The sequence below is a fragment of the Mastigoproctus giganteus genome, chromosome 3, assembly GCF_048544385.1.
Source record: "Mastigoproctus giganteus isolate SK-2022 chromosome 3, ASM4854438v1, whole genome shotgun sequence".
Lineage (NCBI taxonomy): Eukaryota > Metazoa > Arthropoda > Arachnida > Uropygi > Thelyphonidae > Mastigoproctus > Mastigoproctus giganteus.
In genome coordinates this window covers 209211803-209236838 of record NC_143577.1, presented here as the reverse complement: position 1 = coordinate 209236838, position 25036 = coordinate 209211803, and the positions used below count along the sequence as shown (strand labels likewise).

At 35.4% G+C, this 25036-nt stretch overlaps 1 protein-coding gene across 1 annotated transcript in view; it reads left to right on the top strand.

Annotated features, from left to right (window-relative positions):
* The window catches only part of LOC150088646 (uncharacterized), a 198042-nt gene that overhangs the window by 164194 nt on the left and 8812 nt on the right, over positions 1–25036 (top strand). The window contains exons 10-11 of the mRNA XM_090370278.1: positions 6207–6362; positions 22222–22298. Coding sequence (XP_090226404.1) covers positions 6207–6362; positions 22222–22298 — 233 coding nt within the window. The remainder of the gene's footprint in view (positions 1–6206; positions 6363–22221; positions 22299–25036) is intronic.

Below are 25036 nucleotides of genomic sequence, written 5' to 3'. Positions count from 1 at the left end.
ATTATATGTTGTTCAAAACTGTAAATAATGCATATTATTGATTATTGTATATAGAAATAGAGGAATTTACCTCAATGCTTTTATGTAGAGTGCTTCACTACAACATCCTCCTAAATTCAATCAGACATAAAATTATTACTCAATGGTTTCCTTCCCTCATAGACATATGAATGGTTTGAGATATCAGCGATCGGCAGTCAAGATCTCCCAACCCAGCCACCAACACATCAACCGTGAGTGTCAGAAAGTCTCTTGTCTAATAATAAAATCATTAAAACCATTAAAATGATTGTGGCATATAAAAGTTAAAATCTTTAAATTAGCTAAAATAATCGAACCCAATTTTCAACAACTTCTCTTCCTTAAGCAGATCAGGTCTTTTCAGTGGTCTGTCTTGGTCACAGGATAGAAGTAACATAATGGGAATTTCTTAAACTCTGAGATTATTTAATATCCTGGCGATGCACACAAACGACCACGAGTTCGATACAAGAAATGGGCGACGTACATTAATGGAATTCTTGTGTAATTTGATTTCCAGTGTTTCTGCAATTAGTAATTTAGTGTAATTCCTCTGTATACTAAGTATTTTTGACTCATCGAATAAAAATATGTAATTCTCGTTGACAGCATGGAATGCTAATCCAATGCACCTGCTATAGCCGCACGCACTGAAGCCAAATGTTGTCTCATCCTCATATTTTTCGTACATCTTGTCGACCCTTGATACGATAAATCACATACCTTACATGAAACATTGTATACTGTGTCGTTAATTTGTGTCAAAAATGAAGAAAGTATTGTTCGATTCTTTAGTTTAGTTTGTAGTTTCATCGTGGGTCTAGACACAGTTTTAAATTCCGTATCCCTGATAAGGCTGTTAAGTTGTTTGTGCCAATTCTTGATGTATGGAACCAGAAGCGTAGCTAGGGTTTTGGCACCTGTGGCAAATCTGTGGCAATGCGCCTTTTTTCGACAATTGTTAAAAATCATAATAAATAATAAGTACAGTCGGACCTCTGTTTAACGATCTTCTTTATAACGAATTTTTCCAGTTATAAAACACGAATTCAATAAATTTATGTCAAATAAACACAACACAAAAAATCACAGCAACTAAGTGTGGTACTCATTAGGTGAAAATAAATCGCCAAAATTCAAAAGACACAAAACTTTCAAAATAATTAAATAGGCAATATTTCTGGCTGCACAAATTGTGACTAAAAGCCACTATTTCGAGTGTTGACAGTTTAATTTTATGGTTCCCTTTATTTTCACACAAACCATCTCTTGATAATGTTTCACACAAACAGTTTACTTGTGACTAATCCTTTGTATATCGCAAACAAGACTGACTGGATTGCGGGCCATGAATAGGTTTGCCTGAATTGGTCCTTCAGTGATGGATGCTATTGTAATTAGAAAGTGTCCTGCGGCTTTCAGGGAAGGGGCTAAACGATGTCTGGGCAGAGAGAGGAGTGAACTGTAGCCACTATTTCAGTTGTTGGCAGTTTTACTGTATGGTTTTCAGATTCCTTTTATTTGCTTTTTCATGGCAAGAGTCTACTTGTTTCTAATTCTTCCTTTGTATACTGCAAAGACGGTTTGGTCACAGCCTATAAACAATTTTTTTATCTTTTTATTATATATGTATCTGTACTGTAAGATTGCATGAAGATAGGCTTAGAAGACCTGAATGAGTTATCAGAAAAATTATTAAATGAAGTAATTGATACATACTCAAAGAAAAAGCAAAGAATAAGATTATTATAATACTTGCATGTTTGATTATAATTTGTATGATTTTTTTGCGAATTTTAATCGGTGATTTTCATATTATTAAACTGTAATTATTGTCAGTAACATGGTTTTTCTGAACTGACTATTAGTATTTTGATGTTAAATATTTCCTTTTGTTTTCTCTTATTATAACATTCATAAATAGACAGATTTGTTTGTAACATATGCATATGTTGTAAATATTAAATAGTAATAAAAAAAATACACATATACTACACGTACTCCCCGAAGTTTACAACTCCCCGGTGCAAACACTTTGCATTTAATACTGTCAATTACTTTCTATGTATCCATAGCCAGTGGGCAGATCAAGGGGTATTCCACATTTGGACAGTAGGCTCTGATCGACCTTCTACTGTAAGCATCCTATTAGAGATTCAGGAGAGAGTGGTTTTCCTTTAGTGGAAACTACTCTCTCCTAAAGAGTGGTTTGTAAACGCCATTATGCCTCGCATTTGTGGATTATGAAAAGGCATTTGACTCCATACCATATAAGGCAATGTTTCGGGCACTGGAAAAATAAGTCATAGACATCCTATACGCTATGATTTTGATGAAAGTATATGAAAACGCTACCTCCTTTATTAGACTAGTAGCAAATTTAAAATTAAGAAAGGAGTTCAACAATGAGACACAATATCTCTGAAGTTGTTTACTGCTGCCCTTGAAGAAGCTTTCAGAAGATTGAACTAGTCGCAGAGAGGAGTCAATGTGAATGGAGAGTACCTGAACCAGTTATGATTTGCAGATGACATTGTAATCATAAGTCATGATCCTGTAGAATCAGAGGAAAATTTTAATCAGTTATGTAGATTAGTAAGGATTTCGGACTAAAGATGAATACGGCTAAAACAAAATAATGATGAACAAGTATGCCACAGGAAGGGATATAATCATTGAAGGAGCAGAAATTAAAAAGGTGGATTCAGAGCCTACGCTGGGGTACCGTTTCGAGGTTTTTGCCTCAGGCACCACAAATGCTAGAGTCGACGCTGGGTCGATTTATACACCTATCTTGGACAAGTCATTGAGGTGTAATGATGATAAATGGCTGGAAGTCAAGAGAAGAATAATTTTCGGATGGATAGCATTCTGAAAATATAGTCACCGAGATACAATATCCCAATTTGTCTGAAACGTAAAATAATAAACCAATGAATGGAATAAAGTATTTCTTGGGATTATTTTTGGTTTTTAATTTAACCTGGTCAATAATGGAAAGAGGATAGCTCTATTTGAAAATCTATCAGTTAGTGTTTAGATTTCATTGGCTAATGAAGTTTCTGATGTTGAATATTTATATGCATTCAGAAATTGGTTAAACATAATGGATCGTTTATACGCAAACGGATGATAGCTATTGTAATGAAGGAACATGCCCATATTTGTCGGTTTCCGATAAATATTAAACTGAATATGAAAACTGATATGACATATCAGTTCAAGAAATTTAATGATTTTGTTTCAGAGTTCTCCGTTTGAAGTGTAAAACTCAGTCTCGGGTAGATGTTAGTGATATAGAACATCATCCAAGTATCTCCCATAATACTCTACATGTGGTAAAAAAGGTTCAAATATACACATTCAGTCATGGAAAGGTAAATTTCCAATAAGAGACTGCTTAATAACATTAAAAATCCACAGTTACCCAAATTAAATAAGTATGAAAATAAAGCCTTACATGACCTTCAGAAAAACAAGGATGTTGTAATACAAAAAGCTGACAAAGGAGATACTGTAGTTATACTTAATAAATCAGATTATATTAGCAAGCTAAGTTTGATTGTAGCAGACACATCCACTTATCAGGAGATTAACTCTACTTCGTTTACCAAACTAGTCAATCAATACAATAATACATTAACTACATATTGCAGGAACGATTTTGTTACTATGGCTCAATTAAAAGAACTGAAAGCCAGGACTTTTAACATCCCCACTCTTTTCAGTCGTGTAAAACTTCACAAAATGGGGTTTCCCATTCGTTCGATCATCTCATACAGGAATTTTGCATTCGCATCTCTTGCTACTCACTTATACAATATCATCAAACCCTTTAGACAACTTATTAAATTTGTCATAAAGAATTATGATTCTCTATTCAGTAGCTTTGAAAGGCTGTAAATTACACAATAGTGATAACCTGTTTTCCCATGATGTTACATCCCTATACACAAACATAAACGTTGAATATACTTTAGATATAATATGGGACATATTGAGTAACAACACAGTACCTATCAGTCACACCAAAATTCATGGTAAAGAAAATTTTCAGTTGATTAAACTCCTGATTGAAGCTAATTTTATAAAGTTTCGTGATAACGTATACAACCAAATCTTTGGATTACTAATGGGCCTGAACCTTAGTGGTTTCTTATCAGAAATTTACCTTTCCACAATTGAATGTGTATATTTGAACCCTTTTTTACCATATGTAAGGTATTATGGGAGATACTTGAAAGAGTTTCTATGTATCACTAATGCAAATACGATCCAGGATATCATATTAACAGCATTCAGTTTAATATTTATCAGAAACTGACAAATACGGGCAAGTTCTTTCATTACAATAGCTATCATCCATTTGCTTACAAACGATCCATTATGTTTAACCAATTTCTGAACACATATAAATATTCAACATCGGAAACTTCATTAGACATTTGGCTTCAATGCGTGCGACTATAGCAGGTGCATCGGAATTAGCATTACATTCTGTCAATGAGAATCACACCTTTTTATTTGATGAGTCAAAAATACTTAGTATACAGAGGAATTACACTAAATTGCTAATCGCAGAAACACTGGAAATCAAATTACACGAGAATTCCATTAATGTATGTCGCCCATTTCTCGTATTGAACTCATGGTCTTTTGCACACATGCACCAGAATATTAAATAATCTCGAAGAGTTTAAGAAATTCCCATTATATTACTTCTATCCTGTGACCGAGACTGACCGTCGAAAAGCCCAGTCAGCTTAAGGAAGAGAAGTTATTCAAAATTGGGTTCAATTATTTTAGCTAATTTAAAGATTTTTAACTTTTATATGCTGCGATCATTTTAATGGTTTTAATGATTTTATTATTAGACAAGATGCTTTCTGACTCTCAAGGTTGATGTGTTGGTGCTCAGGTTGGGAGAACTTTATTGCTGATCGCTGATACGTCAAACCATTCATATGTCTATGAGGGAAGGAAACCATTGAGTAATAATTTTATGTCTGATTGAATTTAGGAGGATGTTGTAGTGAAGCACTCTACAAAAAAGCATTGAGGTAAATTCCTCTTTATTTCTATATATTAATACAAATGTAGAACTCATTGGGTATTATAGTTCTTTATTTATCCATATTTATTATTGTACATTCATGTTAATTCTTATTTCTGGCTACAGGTGAACTAGTATTTAAACACTGTAATAATGAACTGTTACAGTAAATACAGTAATACATCAAATAAGTAAATAAATAAATTATTCCACTGGATTTTTCTTAAATCAGTCTTTTTCCGTTCACATATCCTTCACAGATAATTAAGTTTCTCAACTTCAAAAGAGTTTCCAGAAGAATCTGTGCCCTTTGCTTAGTGGCAACAATAAAAGTGATAATGGTAATATAACCACCCAGTTTCTGCCACTTGTACCAATGGAGAATCCCTACACACACTGTAATAGCCCTCCCTATTCTGTGGTCTCTCGTGTGGAGCCTTAAGAATGTTGAGAGGTTTCTCCTAATGGAAATACTACACAGCATTCAGCATCTAGATGCTACATACCGAAATTTTATTAATGACTGAGCAGAAAGTGAATACTCAATGAATAGTTCACATTTGCAAGGCCTTCTTATTCAACCAGAGTAGCTGCCAAATGTGAAATAAAACTTGGATTCTACAGTAACTGATTTTACAGTAATCCACCTAAACAGAACATAATGCAACTTCCTGGTGAACAGTTATGCCACTTGAGCTTTTATGTGTTAGTTTAGTACTAGTGCCGTTATGGCTGTTGCATCAGTTTTAGTAATTTTTATTAATATTAGTACTGAATGCAAAAAAAATTATTATACTCATATGAAAAAATGGTTCGTGTTAGACTACTGTAAGCAGTAGCATGGGTGGCAGTTTTCTAGTGAAGATCGACATAGGGTAAGAACTGCCTGTACTAAATTAAAATGAGTGCTTCACAGATATGCATGTTTGTATTAAAATGTATATATGGCAAATAAAGCATTAATCTAATTAGTAGTTTAATATAAATAGTTATGTTGCTTAATAATATATCACTGCCTATTATATTAAAAAAATATAGGTAGAAATAGAAGAGAATAACTGCTTCTGCCTCCTGATGTATTTCAACTTTTGCCCTTTATTTGATGTCAAGTTTTTTTTATTTTTTGTTACAGAACAAAAAATATAACTCACACGGAACAGTATAGTCATCCTGGTGATCCAGATTATACTTCTGAACCAGAAGCTGATCGTGTTAATGCTAGTGCAAAAGATGACGATGATGACGATGATGATAGGCCAGAATGCCAGTATGGAATAGAATGTTACAGGTATCATAACACATGCAGACATATGTATGTTTATTTATTTTTAATTTTTCTTCTGTTTAACAATGGGTGGATACACTGAATGCAGTAAGTTTAGAAACAGTATAGCAAACTGAGCATAATAATTAACACTAAAAATGATAAAATGCTTTTCACTTCTGATGTTGAAAATATGTATTTATATGGCATCAGTTTAGTTTATAGACCATTGCCTTTGAGTGGATAGTTATACCATTAGTTTTATTCAAGCATTCAGGAAGCTCTCCAAGGGTTCTCTCCATGATGAAAATTGGCAAAGTCTAAATTTAACTAAAGTTTTCAAATTTGTAAGATATTAATTTCAATATTCCATCTTCCAGTGATTTTTTTTTTTTTTTTACTTTGTTTTGTGTTCCTATTAAGAGAATGGTACCCTTGGTAGAGTATAGGATGTCATATTAGAAGACTATACAGTAAAAGCCCTCTTATCTGACATGATCACGACTAGTTAGCATTAACATTAGTAGAGACATATGAGGCAATAAAACAAGTTTATACAGCATCAGCCAAAAAAAAAAAATCCCCATCCATTCACTCTAAAAGTTTGTCCAATTCTTGAATTTATTTAAACTATCAACTTCCACAATGGCAGATGGAAGTTTGTTCCAGCAATCAACTACACGCTGGCTGAAGGCAAATTTCCACACATCTATTCTACGACTGTCTTTAGTCACCTTGAATTTATGCCCCCTCAAGTTCATAATCTGAGCAAGAGGAAGAATCCCATCAGCATTGGGCCTGCTCAACCATTCAAGGCCTTATACAATCTCAATCAGATCACCTCGAATGTACCTAGTCTCCAGATACTTCAGTTTGCAGAACTTAAGCCTTTTTGGTAAGAGGACCCCTTCGTTCCTCTCACCAATCATGTTGCCCTTCTCTGTACTCATTCTAGTAACTCTACATCCTTCCTAAAATGAGGCTTCCAGGACTGTATGTAGTACTCAAGACATGGCCTGACCATTGCCTTATACAAAGGGATAATTGCCTCTTTTTCCCTACTAGCAAAATTCCTATATATCATTGACAAGAGCCTATGACCTGCTCTAGTAGTCTGTCTGCACTGCTCAGAAAACTTCATATCTGACTGCACAATTACCCCCCAGGTCTTTTTCATTCTCTGTCACACTGATTGTAGTACCACACAGTTAGTACATTTCTCTGGCGTTTCTGCTACCCATTAGCAGTATTTTGCATTTGTCAATGTTAAACTTTAGTTTCCACTTCTCAGTCCACCTGCCCAACTTTTCTAGATCCTGTTGCAGCAGCAGCATAGTGTCATTACTGTTATTAACAACCATGCCAACCTTTGTATCATCTGAAAACTTTAACATTAAGCTTGATATACCTTTATCAGTATCATTGATAAATATACAAAACAACAATGGGCTCAACCCCCAACCCTGGGAGACTACTAATAACATTAGTCCCCAAAGAGCAGTGTCCATTGTACCAACTTGTCCTTAATGCCATACTGCTCTAATTTGTACAGTAACCATGTGCCATAGCATCACAAGCTTTCCAAAAATCCATGTATATGATATCAAAATTATTTTTTTCATCCAGTTCCTTTGTGACTAAATCATAATATCCAATCAAATTTGTCAGACAAGACTTTCCCTTAACAAACCCATGCTGTGTCTGAACTATAACTGCAGTCTTGTCTAGATGATCTTGCATTGCTTCCTTAACCAGTGACTCCATTATTATCCCTGGAACAGAAGTTAGACTAACAGGTGTGTAATTACTCGTGTCACCCTTTGTTCCTCCTTTGTAAATTGGGGACACATTTGCACATCTCCAGTCCATGACTTCCCCTGAGTCCAAGGATGCTCTCATAATTATGGCTAAGGTTTGCTTACTTCCTTTGCCACCTCCTTTAATATAACTGGATAGATCTCATTCACTCAAGATGCCTTTCTTATGTTTAACTTCAACAATTTTACCTCCACTTTGCTTTCAATTATGACAAAATCCTCTAACTCCCTGATAGAGTTTAATAAGTTTCTGTCCTCTACTCCCCTACAGAATTCTGCATGTGTGAATGTAGATGAAAAATACTCATTCAGTTTGTCAGCTACCTCAGCAGGTTCATCAAAATTTTCTTTGCCAAAGATTTCTCATAATCTGCCTTCGCTTGCCTAACCTCCTTTGTGTCTTGATTACAGACTATCTTATATTTCCCATAGGCTTCCTTGTCGCCTGATAATTTATATACATCCCATGCATTTTTCTTCTCTACCACAAGTCTCATTAGTTCATCTGACATCCAATTTAGGCCTAAACCTTAAACAGTATTTCTTAGTTGGTATAAAAAGTCTAGTAGCTTCCAAGATTAATTCCTTGAATGCTTCCCATTTAGAATTTGCTGTTGATAACATCGTCAGTTAGTCCCACTGTTTAGAATTTAAAAACTGTCCAAGACCACTGTAGTTACCTTTACAAAAGCAAAAACCCTTCTCATTACCCCTGATGGTAGTGACATCTTTAAGTAAATTCCACATCAGTACACTGTGATTACTGCCACTTAGTGGTTCCTTAATCTGCAAATTCTTAATGCACGATAATCACTGCTAATAATCAGATCAAGTGTATTACTCCCTCTGATTGGAGGCGCCTCCGTAGCCAGGTGGGAAGGAGCAGCAGTGCGTAGCACACGCTTCTTGATTAGACCGGGGTTCGCGCCCGTCACCACCAAATACGGAGGATGCGGAAAGGTCCGGGAATGACCACCACATATCCCGGAGCAATATGGCCTTAGTTGCTAATGCTCCTAAAAACCAAATAACTAACAAATAATAACCCTCTGATTGACTCTCAAACATGCTGCTGTAGAAAACAAGCATCCAATACATCCACAAAAGTTGTGCTAGTGTGCGAATGACCAACACACAAGTTCTAGTCAATATCTAGGAAATTAAAATCCCCCATTATAAGACTTTCTAATTTCCTGGCTCACTCTGTTTCTCTGTACAGTTGTTCATTATACTCATCAGAGTCATTAGGCCTATAACACACTCCTACTCTCATTTTGGCTTTTCCAGTGCTTACGTTACACCATATTGACTCAACATTGCACTGTCCATCTATGTCAACTGGATGCACTTCCTTAGATTTTATGTGTTTCTTAACTAACAGGATAACCTCTCCTCCCTTCCTATACTGTCTGTCTTTTCTGTACACACATTGTACTCCCCAAATTCCAATTCTGCACTGCTGCTATCTGTGTGACAACATGTCTCTGATATCCCAACAATATCTGCCTTTGATGTGTTGATCAGCACTTTTAATTCATCAAATTTATTTGCTATACCCCTAGCATTGGTGTACCTGTATGCACGTACCTGTTCTTAATCTTAATTACCCTAACAGAGCCCATGTACTTACTTGTTTCCCCACCTTGTTTTACAGGCTGTTCCAATAGAAGCAGTACAAGAATCGCACTCACCTCTGCCTGCGGCTACTGTTAATCTTTTAGTCTGTGAATCCCCCTCCCCAAGCTAGCAGTTTTCCAATCCACCTGACACTGCCTTGATAGCATCAGCAAATATTCTTGCACCCTTTCTATTTAAGTGTATCCCATCCCTATAGAAGCTGTCTCTTCTGCTAACAAGCACAGACCACACTAAAGAAAGTTGTTAGTCAGTTAATCGAAAAAGTTGATTACAGCAGGGAATGATAAAAAAGTATACATATCTACTTGAAGAATTATATTTTCACTTAAAACATGTAAACATATGAGGTGTATGCCCAAAGTTTTGGGGGTTGGGCATTAAAATTAATTTAGAATTAGGTTAGTTGTATTGGCACTGTCTCTTTCAAAGTGGTCCACCCCCAGAGTTTATACATCAATTCCAGCACTTCTCCCACTGTTTGAAACATCTCTGTAACTCCTTTCTCATGATGCCGTTCAATACTTTCTGAGATTCAGCTTGAATCTCCATGATGATTTGAATCTTCATCCTGTTAATATTAGTAGTAGCAAATGATGCAAGAAAGGAAGTTTACATAGCATCCACTAAAAAAAAAGAAAAGAAAAAGAAAAAACACTTCTTGTATCACCTGTCGAACTCCTAACAGTTTGTCTAGTTCTTTCTTGGCTTTATTCAAACTATTTACTTCTACAACACTATATAGAAGTTTCTTCTGATGATCGACTACCCACTGGTTGAAGATAAATTTCTGCACATTTCTCTGCAATTATCCTTTCTCAAATTGAATTTGTTCCCTCTTGTGTGTAGTTTGAGCAAGAGGAAGTATTCCTTAGGCATTGCACTTACTCAATCCATTCAAAACCTTAAACACCCCCAGTCAGATCTCCTCACAGGCACCTGGTCTCAGGATTCTACAATTTACAGACCTGAAGCCTTTTCTTTCATTTCCCTAACTAATTTCATTGCTCTTTTCTGAACAAATTCCAACAGATATGTTGTAAAATAGAACCTCCAGACTTGTATTCAGTACTACCTGACCATTGAATTATGCAATGGAATAATAACCACCTTATCCCTGTTGACATAATTCCTCTATATCATTGAAAAAACCTCATGAGCTATCCTTGTCATAGCAGGTCACCTGCATTGCTCAAAGAAGTTTGTATCTGATTGCACAATTACCTCCAGATATTTTTCATTCTCCACTACTCTTAGTGTGGTTCCACATAGTCAGTACATTAATTTGGATTACAAAATAGTCAGTACAAAATACCTTGCATGTGCCAATGTTAAACTTCAGTTGCCACATCTTGGCCCATCTGCCTAACTTTTATAAATCTTATTGCAAGAGTATACCCTGATTACTGTCATTAACTGCCATACCCTGATTCCAGTTATATCCAAACTTAGGTATAAAGCTTGATGTTCCTTCATCAACATTAATAATAAATATAGAAAATAACAATGGACCTAACACTGGACTCTGGGGGATGCTACTAATAACATTAGTCAAGAAGAGCAGTGCCCAATAATAACCACTATCTGTCTTCTCCCAATTAACCATCCCTGTATTTATAACAGTAACTTTCCCTTAATGCCACACTGCTCCAGTTTGTGTAGCTGTATTTTATGTATCAAAACCTTTTCTGAAATCTAAGTATGTGATGTCAAAATTATTTTTTTGTATCCAGTTCCTTTGTTACTGTTTGATAGTATCTAAGCAGATTTTATTCATTCATGAACACCCTTTAACAAATCCATTCTGTGACTGCAGTATAATTGCATTCCTGTCTAAGTGATCCTGCATTACTTCTTTAACCGGTGATTTCATTATTTTTTGTGGAACAGAATTCAAGCTAACGGGCCTGTAATTCTCATGGTACCCTTTGATCCCCCAATTTGTAAATTGCGGCTACATTCACACTTCTCCTGCCCATAGAAACTTTCTCCGAATCCAAAATTGCTCTGATAATCGTGGCTAAAAGTTTACTTACCTCTTTTGCTTCCTCCCTGAATACAACTTGTTAGATCCCATCCACTCCAGGTGCCTTTTTTACATTTACATTTACATTTGACTTCAACAGCTTCACTTCCACTTTCCTCTAAGTTATCACTTACCTATTTAGTTTGTCAGCAACCTGAGCAGGATCATCATGGTTCAAGGAAGCCTATGCTTATGTCTTAAGGCTTATGCGCCATTTAAAACAAGAAAGAAAATGAGTAAAATAATAATTAATAAATAAATAAATAAATAAATAATAAACGGAAATAAAATAGACAACTTATGTGTTTCCCTCCTCCCATAAGTAATTATCCAGCCGATCTATGAATTTCCCCAAACTGTTAGCCTCTACCACCCATGTAGGTAACATTCCAGTAATTTATAACGTAGCCAGGTGGGAAGGAGCAGCAGTGCGTAGCACACGCTTCTTGATTAGACCGGGGTTCGAGCCCGTCACCACCAAATACGGAGGATGCGGAAAGGTCAGGGAATGACCACCGCATATCCTGGAGCAATATGGCCTTAGTTGCTAATGCTCCTAAAAACCAAATAACAACAACAACAACAACAGTAATTTATAACTTGCTGGCTGAAACAAAATTTCTTGCAACCCAGTCTAAACATCTCCCCTGTAACTTGAATTGATGGTCTCTAGCTCTAGAATAATTTAAAACTATGAAAATTTCGTCCTCATTCATTTTTCTTTTGCCTTTCAAGCCTTAAACACCTCAATCAAGTCTCCTCTAAGGTGCCTAGTTTCCGAGCTGTGCAACCCACATATTCAAAGTCTTTCCTCCTATGGACATTCTTTTGCCGATATCACCAGGCGAGTTACCCATCTTTGGACCCTTTCAAGAAGCTCGATGTCTTTTTTAAGTTTGAACACAGTATTCCAAGTGTGGTCTAACAATAGCTTTATATAATGAGATTATTATCTCTACTAGAAAATGTTCAATAAATCATCAATAGGACACAATAAATCATCAGTGGGCCTTCCTGAAATCACTGTATTCACCTTTACAAAAGCAAAAGCCCTTCCTTTGCCCTTGACAATAGTTACCTCTTTAAGTAAATCTGATATCATGATATCAGTACATTGCGATTACTGCCACCTAATGAGTCTTTCGTGTGCAGATTCTTAATGAATGAAGGGTTGCTGCTGATAATCAGAACAAGAGTATTGCTTTCTCTCGTTGTTTCTCTAACATGCAAGTGTAGAGGCAGTCAACAATAAATTTGATATGAATTAATTGGGTTATATTTTCATTTTGGGGAACAGGAGGAAATCACAGGGAACCAGGTCGGGAGGATCAAGTGCCTGTGGAACCATTGCCCCCCCCCCTTCTTTTGCTAAAAACTGAGCACAAAAGATGATATTGTTCTACATGTTGGTGCTAATGGTGTTAGAAATGGGAGATCTGAGGATTTAATTAATGATTACAGAACAGAGCAATGTCGAAAAAAGTCATGAGTTAGAATTGAAGTTGCAAGCGCTTGACCACGGCGTTTTATTGACATGCGGATATGACGGAGTGTTTTATTTAACGGATACTCAATTAACTCGGAGAAAAGCCATCAGCTAAGTGTACACAGACACAAGGAAGTGTGCAAGCCCCATAGAATAGAATTTTTCTCTCAGCATGGTCTGTGCTCGTTAACAGGAGAGACTGTCTGTACAGGGGTGTATTTAAATAGAGGGGATGCAAGATTATTTGCTGATACTATGGAGGTGTTAGGAGGATTGGAATACAATAACTAGACTGATGGGGGGGATACACATACTAATAGATTAACAGTAGCGATTTTGAAAGTGATTCTTTCACTTTCAACGGTAAAAGTGATTCTTTTTACTGCTTCTTTTGGACATACAGTAGCCTGAAAAGTGAGGTGTTAGAAATTACAAGGTCTGCTAGGGGTCACCATGCAATAAGCAAATAAATTGGTTGTTATATTAGGATTACTAAAAGCAAAACCAGGTGCATGCATACTTGCTTGTACACTAATGCTAGAAGTATAGTAAACAAATTTGATAAATTGAAATACTGATTAAGTCAACAAAAGTAAACAGAGTAGGAATATCAGAAACATGGTGACATTCTGACAACATAAGTGATGCCGAATTTGAATGTGGTGAGTACAATGTGTAGAGGAAGAACAGTCAGAACAGAAGGGGGGATAATGCTCTTGGTTCAAAGGAGATTAGGCAAGCTAAGGCTTGCCTAATCTCCTTTGTCTCCAAAGACTACAAAGTGAAAGAGAAATCATTGAAGATAAAAATAATAAAGGTATTAGGGTGGACAGAATCTATTCAATTATATTAAGAGGGACAGCAAAGGAGACAAGCAAAAATTTAGCTATTATGAGAGCATCCTTGGGCGCCTCTGTAGCCAGGTGGGCAGGAGCAGCAGTGAGTAGCACACGCTTCTTGATTAGACCAGAGTCTGAGCCCGTGACCACCAAATACGGAGGATGCGGAAGGTCAGGGAATGAACACCGCATATCCCCAGCCCAGATAAAGGGTGAGGGTTGGCATCAGGAAGGGCATCTGGCCGTAAAAATTTCATTCCAAAACAGTAAAAACACTGACCTCATATGTATAATGGGAAAGGGCGAGGACAAAGAAAAAAAATAATATGAGAGCATCCTTGGGGTGATTGGGTTCCCATGGACTGGAAACACATACTTTATCCTAATTCATAAAGGGGATCTAAGGATGATATGAGTAATTATGGACCTGTTAGCTTGGCTTCTGTTGCAAGTTAAATAAATGGAGTCACTGGTTGAAGAAGTGATGCAGGCCCATCTAGACAGGAGTACAGTTATACAGTTAGACAGGAGTGTTGTCATAGTATGGATTGTCTAGTTCTCGATATTCACAAATTAGTTTTTGAGAAGATAACATAATCATTGCAGATAAAGTTGACAAGACTTCAAGTGCACGCACACACATGTTTAATTTTCAGCTTTTCAAGAACAGGTAATAACCTTTTAACAACTGCTTAATTTTACTTTGGAATAGATTTTATGCATCAGCATTGCAGATAAACTTGATAAACTCCAAGGAAACACATGGGTTTAATTTTTCCAGAACAGGTGGATCTTTGGTCAAGAAAAACTTTAATAAGAATACAGATAATTTTATTTTCAGGTCTCAACAACAGATGGAAACAGCAAGGACTTTTTATCTTTCAGGGAGGAGGGGGGGGAAATAAAGTTTTTCTTCCCACACACAAGGTGGCGCATCTGTGACATGGCAGCTGTGGATGGTGACTCTCCCCACAGCATAAACACTCCAAAATAAACTTCCCGCAAGACGGGGACAACCCTCTCTCCAACAGCATAACCACCCCCAAATAGACCTTCCCAATACCCACAATGCATTGCCACATAATTAACGTTAAAAATATTCACAGAAATTCACTATCATGCTACAACCGATACATTCAAAACCTACATCCAATGGGGAACCCATACAGTCACGAGGAAGCATCACTGCTCACCAAGCATAACAACACCAGTTCAAGCCCCAACCCCAAAGGTAAAATTAAATTCTGAAATTACAACTAATACGTCTATCAAGAGAAAAGGTTCAATTCTTTCTCCCCACTCTTTTCCTCTTGTATATTAATGACCTTCTTCCATTGACTGGAAATCCTATCCATAGTTTTACCGATGATAGCACATTGCATTCCACTTTCCATTTTGAGAAACCTTGTCCTGCTCAATCAGCTTCAACTTCTCGAATATCCGCTACCAGTTCCTTAAATGCCGATCTCCAGGTAATTCTCCAATGGGGCAAAGACAACTTAGTTGATTTCAATCCTTCTAAAACTCAGTCTTGTCTTATATCTCGCAAAAAGGATTCTTCTGCTCCTATGCTTATATTTGGTGACACTCTGATTTCTAGACAAGTTGTTATATCTCTTTTGGGGATTACCCTGACTTCTAATCTCTCTTGGCACAAGCACATTACAAATATTGCTTCCTCTGCATCTAAAAAACTTGGTCTTCTCTTTTGCTCTCGGCATTACTTTTTTTCCAAACAGCTGTTCACTCTATACAAATCTCAAATCCATCCTGCCATGGAATATTGTTCCATCTGGGACGGTGCCCCCAAAACCTCTCTCAGGCTTCAGTTTGGTTAATTAATGGCTCATCTCTAACAGAGTCTCTCCACTCACTGTCTCATAGATGTACTATTTCTGCTGCATGCCTTTTCTACAGATGCTTCCATGGGCACTGTTCTTCTGAATTGGCTTCTATAATTCCCGCTCTCTCTTTCAAAACAGTCTGAACATGTGCCACCACCAGCCAACATCCATTTACTGTCCAACTTCAAACTCACAGAACCAGCTTTTCATCTTCCTCGTTTATTCATTCAACTGCCGTTTTCTGGAACAACCTTCCTTCATATGTATTTCCTGAAAATTGCAGTCTGCAGAAGTTCAAGTCTAATGTCAACAAATATCTTCTCTTGTCTTCTCAACCTCCAACCCAAGCACGGTACTAAGTACTATAGGTTCTAATACCTCTCGTGTTTGGGGTTTTCATAAAAAGAAAAAGAAAAGCAAACCTTTTTATTTCCTGTCTAATTGGGACCTGCCTCCATCCCCGCAAAATTGGTTCATATTGTTGGAACCCATCCCCACAAATTTTGTCAAACCCTATCCCATTACTAACAGACAGTTGTTAAGGGGTGATCTTGTCTGACCAATCTGCTTGGATACTATAACACAATAGAAAAGGAACTGGATGCAAAAAAAATGTTTACATTATATACTTAGATTTCAGAGAAACTTTTGATACTGTTGTACATAAAAAACTGCTATAGAAATTGGAGCAGTGTGGCATTAAGGTTAAGTTATTGCTATGAATAAAGGGTAATTGAATGAGAGAAAACAGAGTGATTATGAATGGGCACTGCTCTTCTTGGAGTAATGTTATTAGCAAAGTCTCCCAGGGGGTGCTCAGCTCATCGTTGTTTTCTATATTTATTAATAAGAGTATATCATGATTAATGTCAAAGTTTTCAGATGATATGAAGGTTTCCAAGAGTGGTTAATCACACTAATGAGGGTATGCTACTGTAACAGGATCTAGACAAATTAGGTAGATGAGCTGGAAGTGGCAATTGAAGTTCAATATTGACAAATGCAAGGTACTTTGTATAGAGGGGGAGCAGTAATCCCAGAATTACGTACGAACTGTATGATGTCATACTCATGGAGGTGGAGAATGAAAAATACCTGGGGTAATTGCGCAGTCAGACGTGAAGTTATCCGAGCAGTACAGATAGACCTCTAATACAGCTCATATACACATTTTGTCAGCAGGGATAAGGAGGTGATTATCCCATTATATAAGGCAGTGGTCAGGCTACACATTAAATATCACGTACAGGTTTGGAGACCTTATTTTAGGATTAGAGGAGCAAAGATTAGTGAGAGGAATAAAAGGATAGTTTTACAAGAAAAGGCTTCATTTCTGAAAACTGCAGCACCTTTAGACTAAGCACCTGCCAAGTGTGATTGAGGTGTTTAATGCTTTGAATGGATTGAGTAAGTTTATTGCTGATGGAATCCTTCTTCTTACTCAGATTACGCACATAAATTCAAACTGAGGAAGAGTGGTTGCAGGGTAAATGTGCAGAAATTTGCTTTCGGCCAGCAGGTTGTCAGTTGTTGATATAAATTGAAGGAAGAATTAGACAGACTGTTAGAAAGGATGTACAAATGATATGGGAAATGTTGCTTGCTTTTTTTTTTTTTCCTTGCATGCAAGTTATACAGCTGATGCTATATAAGCTTGCTTTCTTGCATCATTTGTCACTGTTAATACTAAGACTGATAATAATACTAAAACTGATCATTCATTTGTTGACCTACAAAGCTATGTGGACTGGAACAGTGTCATGGTGCAGAAGCCAACCCGCTGTGTGACATTTGTCTGGGTTTTTTCTCCTGACATTATCCCTCAAATGCCTTAGGACGTCTATGTAGAACTTGTGATTTACGGTTTGGCCTGGTAGAAGGAACTTTTGATGAGCGATTTTCTTACTGTTAAAGAAGATAATTTCGCATACTCGGAATGTTTGATCTGACTTGCTTTGCCTTTTTGGACGTGAAGATGATAGACTTTTCCATTTGGAGCTCTGCTGCTTTGTTTCTAGGCCATAACCATAAACCCAGTTTTCATCCCCTGTTATGACCTTGGAAAAACATTTCTGTTCATCATTCAGACGATGGAACACAAATTTTATCAAAATTTGTCAGCATGTACTGTGTGATAGGTCTAGAATGCCACAAATATTGTTATTTGTGCACCATCTGTCCTCCTGGATGACTTGATATTTTTCAACAATTTCAATTTGCCTTGATAATGGATGACCCGAGTGCCCAAAATCCTCAACTGAAGTTGGCTGCCTTGGAAATGGAAATTCCTTTGAAAAGTTTCTACCCGTAACATCATCACCAAATGCTTAAGCATTTCATAAGTCGGCAAAGCTGTTTTTCCAAGTTTATGACAAAATCTGATATCATTCACTGTTCCTTAACGCCCACCATCATACTCAACCACAAAAATCACAAATCACACTCAATACCAGTTATGCAAAAGCACACTGTCCTGTTGGCATGAAACTCACTACACTTAACTCATAATTAATTAGTTTAACAGTATCTAACAGTGCAGTGCAATGCTATACTATATGTGGTTTTCTTTTGGCTTGCACCTTGTACATGTACATTCATTTGTATAATCAGTAATTTTCGTCTGTTTAAATGCTGAAATGCAATGTTTCACAGCATAGTCACTCTGCTGTTTTTTTTTTTTTTTTTTTTTATTATATAAATGCCATATTAACTGTTGAAGCAGGCTATTTCTCAGTTCCAATTAAAACTGCATCTTGGGTATTTTTGGATCTGGTTATTTCTTCTTTGTCCAATCTATTTTTCATGTTTAGATTCCTCTATTTCCTTCACCTGTACAATTTCTGCATCAGCCATAATTTTATTTTCCAAAAAGTGTACTGTGAATTCTAGCTGTTAAATCTTCAATTTTCCTGAAAATAAACTATGTTCTTCATTATCTACTTGTAGTTCAGGACTTTAGCATCTCTTTAAGCTTTCTATAACCTCTTGATTCATAGGCTGAATGCTTGGTGTTTTAGGAGGAGCATTATCTAGATAAGTCTATGTTCTTGAAGTGTTCCTTTACAGAAGGTACAAGTTTGTGAAAGAGGAAATCTTTGAATAATGTTAAAATTCATTTGTGCTGATTTTTGTGAGTGGTAGTAAGATGAACGATTTGTATTTTTAAAAGCAGTAGAATTAGTTGATTTAACAAAAAAAAAAAGAGTTGTGAGTTCCATTTGCATTTCTGCAGAATCTGCTTTTATTTGCCATTGTTTTTGTAGGTAAAATCTTATAATTTAGACCTGTTCTATTTGTATTGTAGAATTCTTCTCCAGTAGTAGACTTTTTCTCTGTTAATTACGTGATAAATACTTGATATGTCATTTCACGATGTCCAACTTTCTTCCAACATCAAAACCATCTCTCACTATAAAACTTTCCCTGTCATCAGTTATTTGATGAAGACCAAGATTTTTCTTTTCTTCTAGTATGGATCTGCTGGTTGGACGCATCCTCTTTCTTGCATAAACCACATTCATAATGCATCATCTACAATGCCTAATTTTGATTTAAGCAATTTTTTTTAGCGACTTGCCTTTATCAAGTCTTTCCAGAGTAATTTAGTTATCATAGAAACAACAACAACAGAAATTTAATTAAATATTATGTATTAATTTACATAATATTTAATTAAATTACATACTGTAATTACAATAAATAATTTTGCTAGTGCAAAAATACTGGAACAGACACCCAACTGACCTCTAGGGAAGCATACAGTTCAACAGGCAGGCACACTACAATGTTGTACTCTCTGAAAGCATACTGGACAACTGCCCACATCATGCTGCACTCTCTGATGGTCAGTTAGTATGTCTTAAAGAGGGTAGGGGAGTGTCAGTTAAGAGGGCTTCTACAGTATTGTGTTTCTTCCCCATTCCCAGAAGTATTCATTTTCTGCCACTTGATAATGCCATTAGTTTTATTCTAGTGTGGACCATACCGTTTAGCAATATCTGACTCTGATTTTATTATTCTACAAAACTGATAAGGTATATTACTTAGGCTTCCCACAGTAAGCAAACCAAGGTTAGAAATACTAACCTTGGTCCAAACAAAAATATACAAGGCGCCTGCATAGCCAGGTGGGAAGGAGCAGCAGTGCGTTGCACACGCTTGTTGATTAGACCGGGGTTCAAGCCCATCACCACCAAATATGGAGGATGCCGAAAGGTCAGGGAATGGCCACCGTATATCCCGGAGCAATATGGCCTTAGTTGCTAATGCTCCTAAAAACCAAAATAACATAACAACAAAAATATACATTTTTATAGTGAGGAGGAGAAAAATAATTTCATATGAATTCTTTTATTACATTCTGATTGCTCTATTAAATCAGAGATAAATATGACTTATTAGCATCATACTTTTCTTCTGACACTTTCATTGATGATCTTAGTAAATCTAATACCTTACTATATACACTGTGTTCAATCCACCTTTGACCTTTTGACAGAAAAACAGAAAAATCCTGAACAGGCTTCATGCCAAGAAGTCTCCATGTCCTAATGGCATTTCCCCACTTGTTTTCTCAAAACCTGTGTTCCAGAGCTTGCTCTTATTTCATGTCACCATTTTACTCTTCTTCCACTGGTGTTTTATTTAGTATAAACAAGAACAGTTCTTCCCTTCCAGTTAAATCTGCTTCATTTATCACTTTCCTCAATTTTTTTTAAAGTAATGGAGAAATTCATCAATTCTTCACTATTTGGAAACCATCCATTTGTGTTGATCTACCAATGATATTTTGGCTTGCATTACTCATCTTTGGACAAATTTAATAAAAACATTTGCTCTCTGCTCTCTTTTCCATTTCTGCTGCATACCTTTTCTGTAATTATTTTCATGGGCACTGTTTGTCCTCTGCAATTCCACTGCTTTCTTCCAAACCAGTCCAAACCCATGCCTAAATTTGTCATCATCCATTTGGTATTCCAACTTCAAACTCACAGAGCTGCTAACATTTTCTCATTTATCCATGCAACTTCTGTTGTTTGGAACAACTTATCTTCAAATGTATTTCTAGAAAATTACAACCTACAGTAATTCAAGACCAATATCAACAAGTAGGTTCTAATACTACTGTTCATGTTTGAGATAGCAATTGAAATAATCGAAAACCTATATCATTGTTAACAGTTCTTTTCTCTGCAGAAATGTAGACAGGATGGCTAAATAACAATAATTATGTATAGTAATTGATCATTAATATTGTGTTTAACTATACTGTTGTTCACAGTGAAATGTCCACATTAGTGATTACTGTTCTTTATCTGTAAGTGTTGTAATTTTTTGTTCTAGAAGATTTTACACAATTGTTTCTTTGAGAAAATAATGCTACACTGTGTTGTTTTTCTGGCTTTGCTACCTGGGGGACCATATTGTCCTGCCTATGACAGTAACAGAGCTTGTGCTTAGGCTGTTTAGAAATGACTACATTTATCTATAAGTTGATTTAAAGTAACTGATGTCATTGTTTATTGAATAACATCACCCAGTAGGTGAATCAATTATTCATTAAAAACTTGAAGGCATTGTTGTTGTTATTCATTAAAAACTCAAAGGTGCTGTTGTAATGAATAACAGCTTCGCCTAGTTGGTGATGTTATTCAATTAAAAATGATAATTAGTTAATTTAGATTAACAGCTGACCCAACTCCTTTCTAAGGAGCCTAAGCTTAAGCTCTGTTGCTGTTATAAGAGGGACAATATGGTCTTCATGCAGTAAAGACAGAAAAACAATGCATTGCAGCATTATTTTTCAAAACTATTTTAATACCTGCATTGAAATAGTACTCTTCTTTATTTGATTGTTTTTTGTTCTGTCATCTGCATTTTTTATTTTTATGTTTTGTCTACAGTTAATTTTGGAAGTTTCAAACAGTAATGCACAATGAGAAATTATTGCTATTGCATCCACTAGTCATACCTCTTTGATGTCAGAGGAGTAGCTTTTCAAAAGATAATCTTTTGTAAAGCTTTTCCTTTGCATTTGAGATAGTTGTAAATTGTATTGCAGTATCAGCAGATTTTATAGTATTACAAGTGCTGAGAGTTAGATTGGAAATGAGGTTGTTAATGCTTCAAATATAAAGCTTCCAAAGTAGGCAGATTTTATGCTTTTATTAAATTATGAATTAAGTACTTTAAAAACATTTGTATTATTTTAATTTTTGGGTGACTGTTTCTTTTAGAAAAAATCCAGAACATAAGAAAGAGTACAAACACACAAAGAAAATCCGCCCACAAAGAGAAGCAGCAAAACAAGCAGGTAAGGCAAAAGTTACAGCTTTGAACATTTAGTGAAAATATATTCTTTTCATTTGAATTCCAAGTGATAATAAATTTTATATCATTTGCAACCTGTTATTTCATTGTGTGTATTTAAATAGCCAAACCTTATTGTAAATGATTTAATTGATGAAACTGCGATTATAGCAATTATTTTCTAATAAATGTCTGGCTGTCTAGCCAGTTAGTTTGAATGGTATAACTGCAGAAAAAGGAAAATAATATTTTCCTTTGTCCTTTCCTTTATGTGAAAAAAATATACTTCACACAATCATAAATTAATATATGATTGTATGAAAATACTCATGCTTACTTTGCTTGTTAATGTTAAATTCATATAATGCTGACTTTCAAAGCAGCTGATATCAGTCAAACTCTACTATGATATTGGATGGTCGATAATTAGGCTCTGTGAAAATTAAAAACACATTTATTTGCACGAGTCACTTTTATCTGTAACTGTTAAATTAATTATAAATGATAAATTATTACCACAGATTGAAGCAAAACAAATTGAAAAACCACAAGAGCTGATAATTTAAATGATCCTTCCACAAGTTATGACTTTAACATTCATCATACTATACCTCTTTCAAAAGTTTTGCCAAAAAAATATTAAAATCAAGAATTAGAAAAGGATTAATGCTCTACTGTAAAAGTCAGGTTGGTAGGAGCACAGATACTGTAGTTTTTTTCACTGAGTAACAATGCCAACAACCATATGTACTGTACAAAGAAACAGCAGTAGCTAGATGCACTATGTCAAGGTTCAGACAAATCTGGATGCTCCATGATTGCTTCTGCTGCATATGCATAAACTGTGATAAAGAAAAAAAATAAAAATAAATAACAATAACATAAGCTGAAGCTCTGGTTACTCTAAACTTTTTTTTTCTGTGTATTAATATACATCTGATCAGAACTTCATAAAAGAGATAACATTGCACAAATGATAACATTATCTGTCATTACAGTAAAATGCATATACTGTATTTTAATTTGGAAGTCCTTCAGTTAAGCTAAGAATCAAAAAGATCTGTTGCCAAATAGTGACAGGGTTATGAACTGTTTATAAGTGGTTACTTTCTAGTATATTTTCTTATATGTGCACTCATGAAACATCTGCCATTGGTTTTTGGCCAAAAGAAAAGTTACAAAATCATGTTAAAACTTATTATGTTTTAACAGGATTTTGTATAATTTTGTATTTTATATTCCTCTCAGGCCTCCCTTTGCCCAAAAGAAGGATAATTTAAATAACAATTATCCTACTATATCTTTCAGATTAAATCTCTGCATAAAGGTTCCATGAGAGTAAATACTTAAAGAAGTTCACTTGATGTCAGTTTTTCATATATGTTTTTCAACAAAAAAGAAGTGATTTATTTTAAAAGATAAGCATTTTTGAGAGAAGAAATGTAGACTATTAATGAAATACACAATAAGCAGACAGATCACTAGTGTATCAACAATTAAATACAGTTTACCAAGAAGAGATGCAATTTACCAAGAAATAAATTACCAAAAGTAGTTTGGAAAATTCATTTAAATGCATACTACCAACTCTGCAAATTTACAATGGAGAATCAGTTTTGTTTTGTTTTTTACTTGATTTGACCCTTTCTCCATTACACTTTGTACTATTATTGATAGAGTTTCTCTATCTTTTTTTTTGCAAAATCTCAGTTTTTCTTCCCCCCCCCCCCACACACACAAAATAAAAACAGAAAGAAAGAAAAATAAATAGTAAAAATTTGTTAAAATTAGAATTAAAAAGATTTCCATGATGAATTGGCCTTATAGCCAATTCATCATGGAAAAGTATACATTACAATATAGAAAAGCTGGACAATAGTCTTATTCTCTGTAATGTGTGATTAATTCATACTACATATACGAAGCTAATTAACAGTGTCTTTCAGTAAAATGCCAGTTTTACTGAAAGACACTGTTAATTATAATTGTAAAATCTGGAGGAAAAAAACACACACATTTGCCTTGTGTATTGTGTGTAGATGTGATTTTTCAATTTCAAGCATGGGAAATGCAATGCAATCATATATTTGCAAACAAATAAGCATAAGAAGCATTTTCATTGTTAACAAAATTGCACAGAGAAAGATGTGATAGTTGTGACTCTGAAAAATGGACCCTTTTCAATTGTTACAGATGGCAGTAATCAAAGTTATTTTGAGTTATATCCTATTTTAGTGATCTTTTGTAATAAAAAAATAATGATAGATAAAAAAAATAAATAAAAAATCACCAAATCAAAAGAGGCTTGATTTCATTGCCAGCATTTGAAGGTGACTCACTCTGCACAGAATCTCTTAAACATCCTGAAAGCTTGTGGATTTCCTCCAAAAAACTGTCTGGTACTTATTGCTGATAATGTGTGTCTGTTAAGATAACCTGAAAACAGGAGTGGTAAGGGTATTAAAAGAGGAGATTGAACACTGGTGATAATAGGCTGTTTTGGTCATTTTATTAATTTGTGTGCTGTAAAGGGAGCTGCATACCTTCCTGTGAAAGTGATGACTATTTAATTGAAATTTATTGCTATCTAGAAAGAAGTGCCCAGAGAAAAGATAGATGCATGTCACTGAAGTAAAAATGGATTTTGAAGCATTTATACACATATAGACAGTGTTTTTGGTTAAATATGTAACTAGACCAGTGTGTGTTACCTGTAATTCAATATGTATATAGTCACTATGA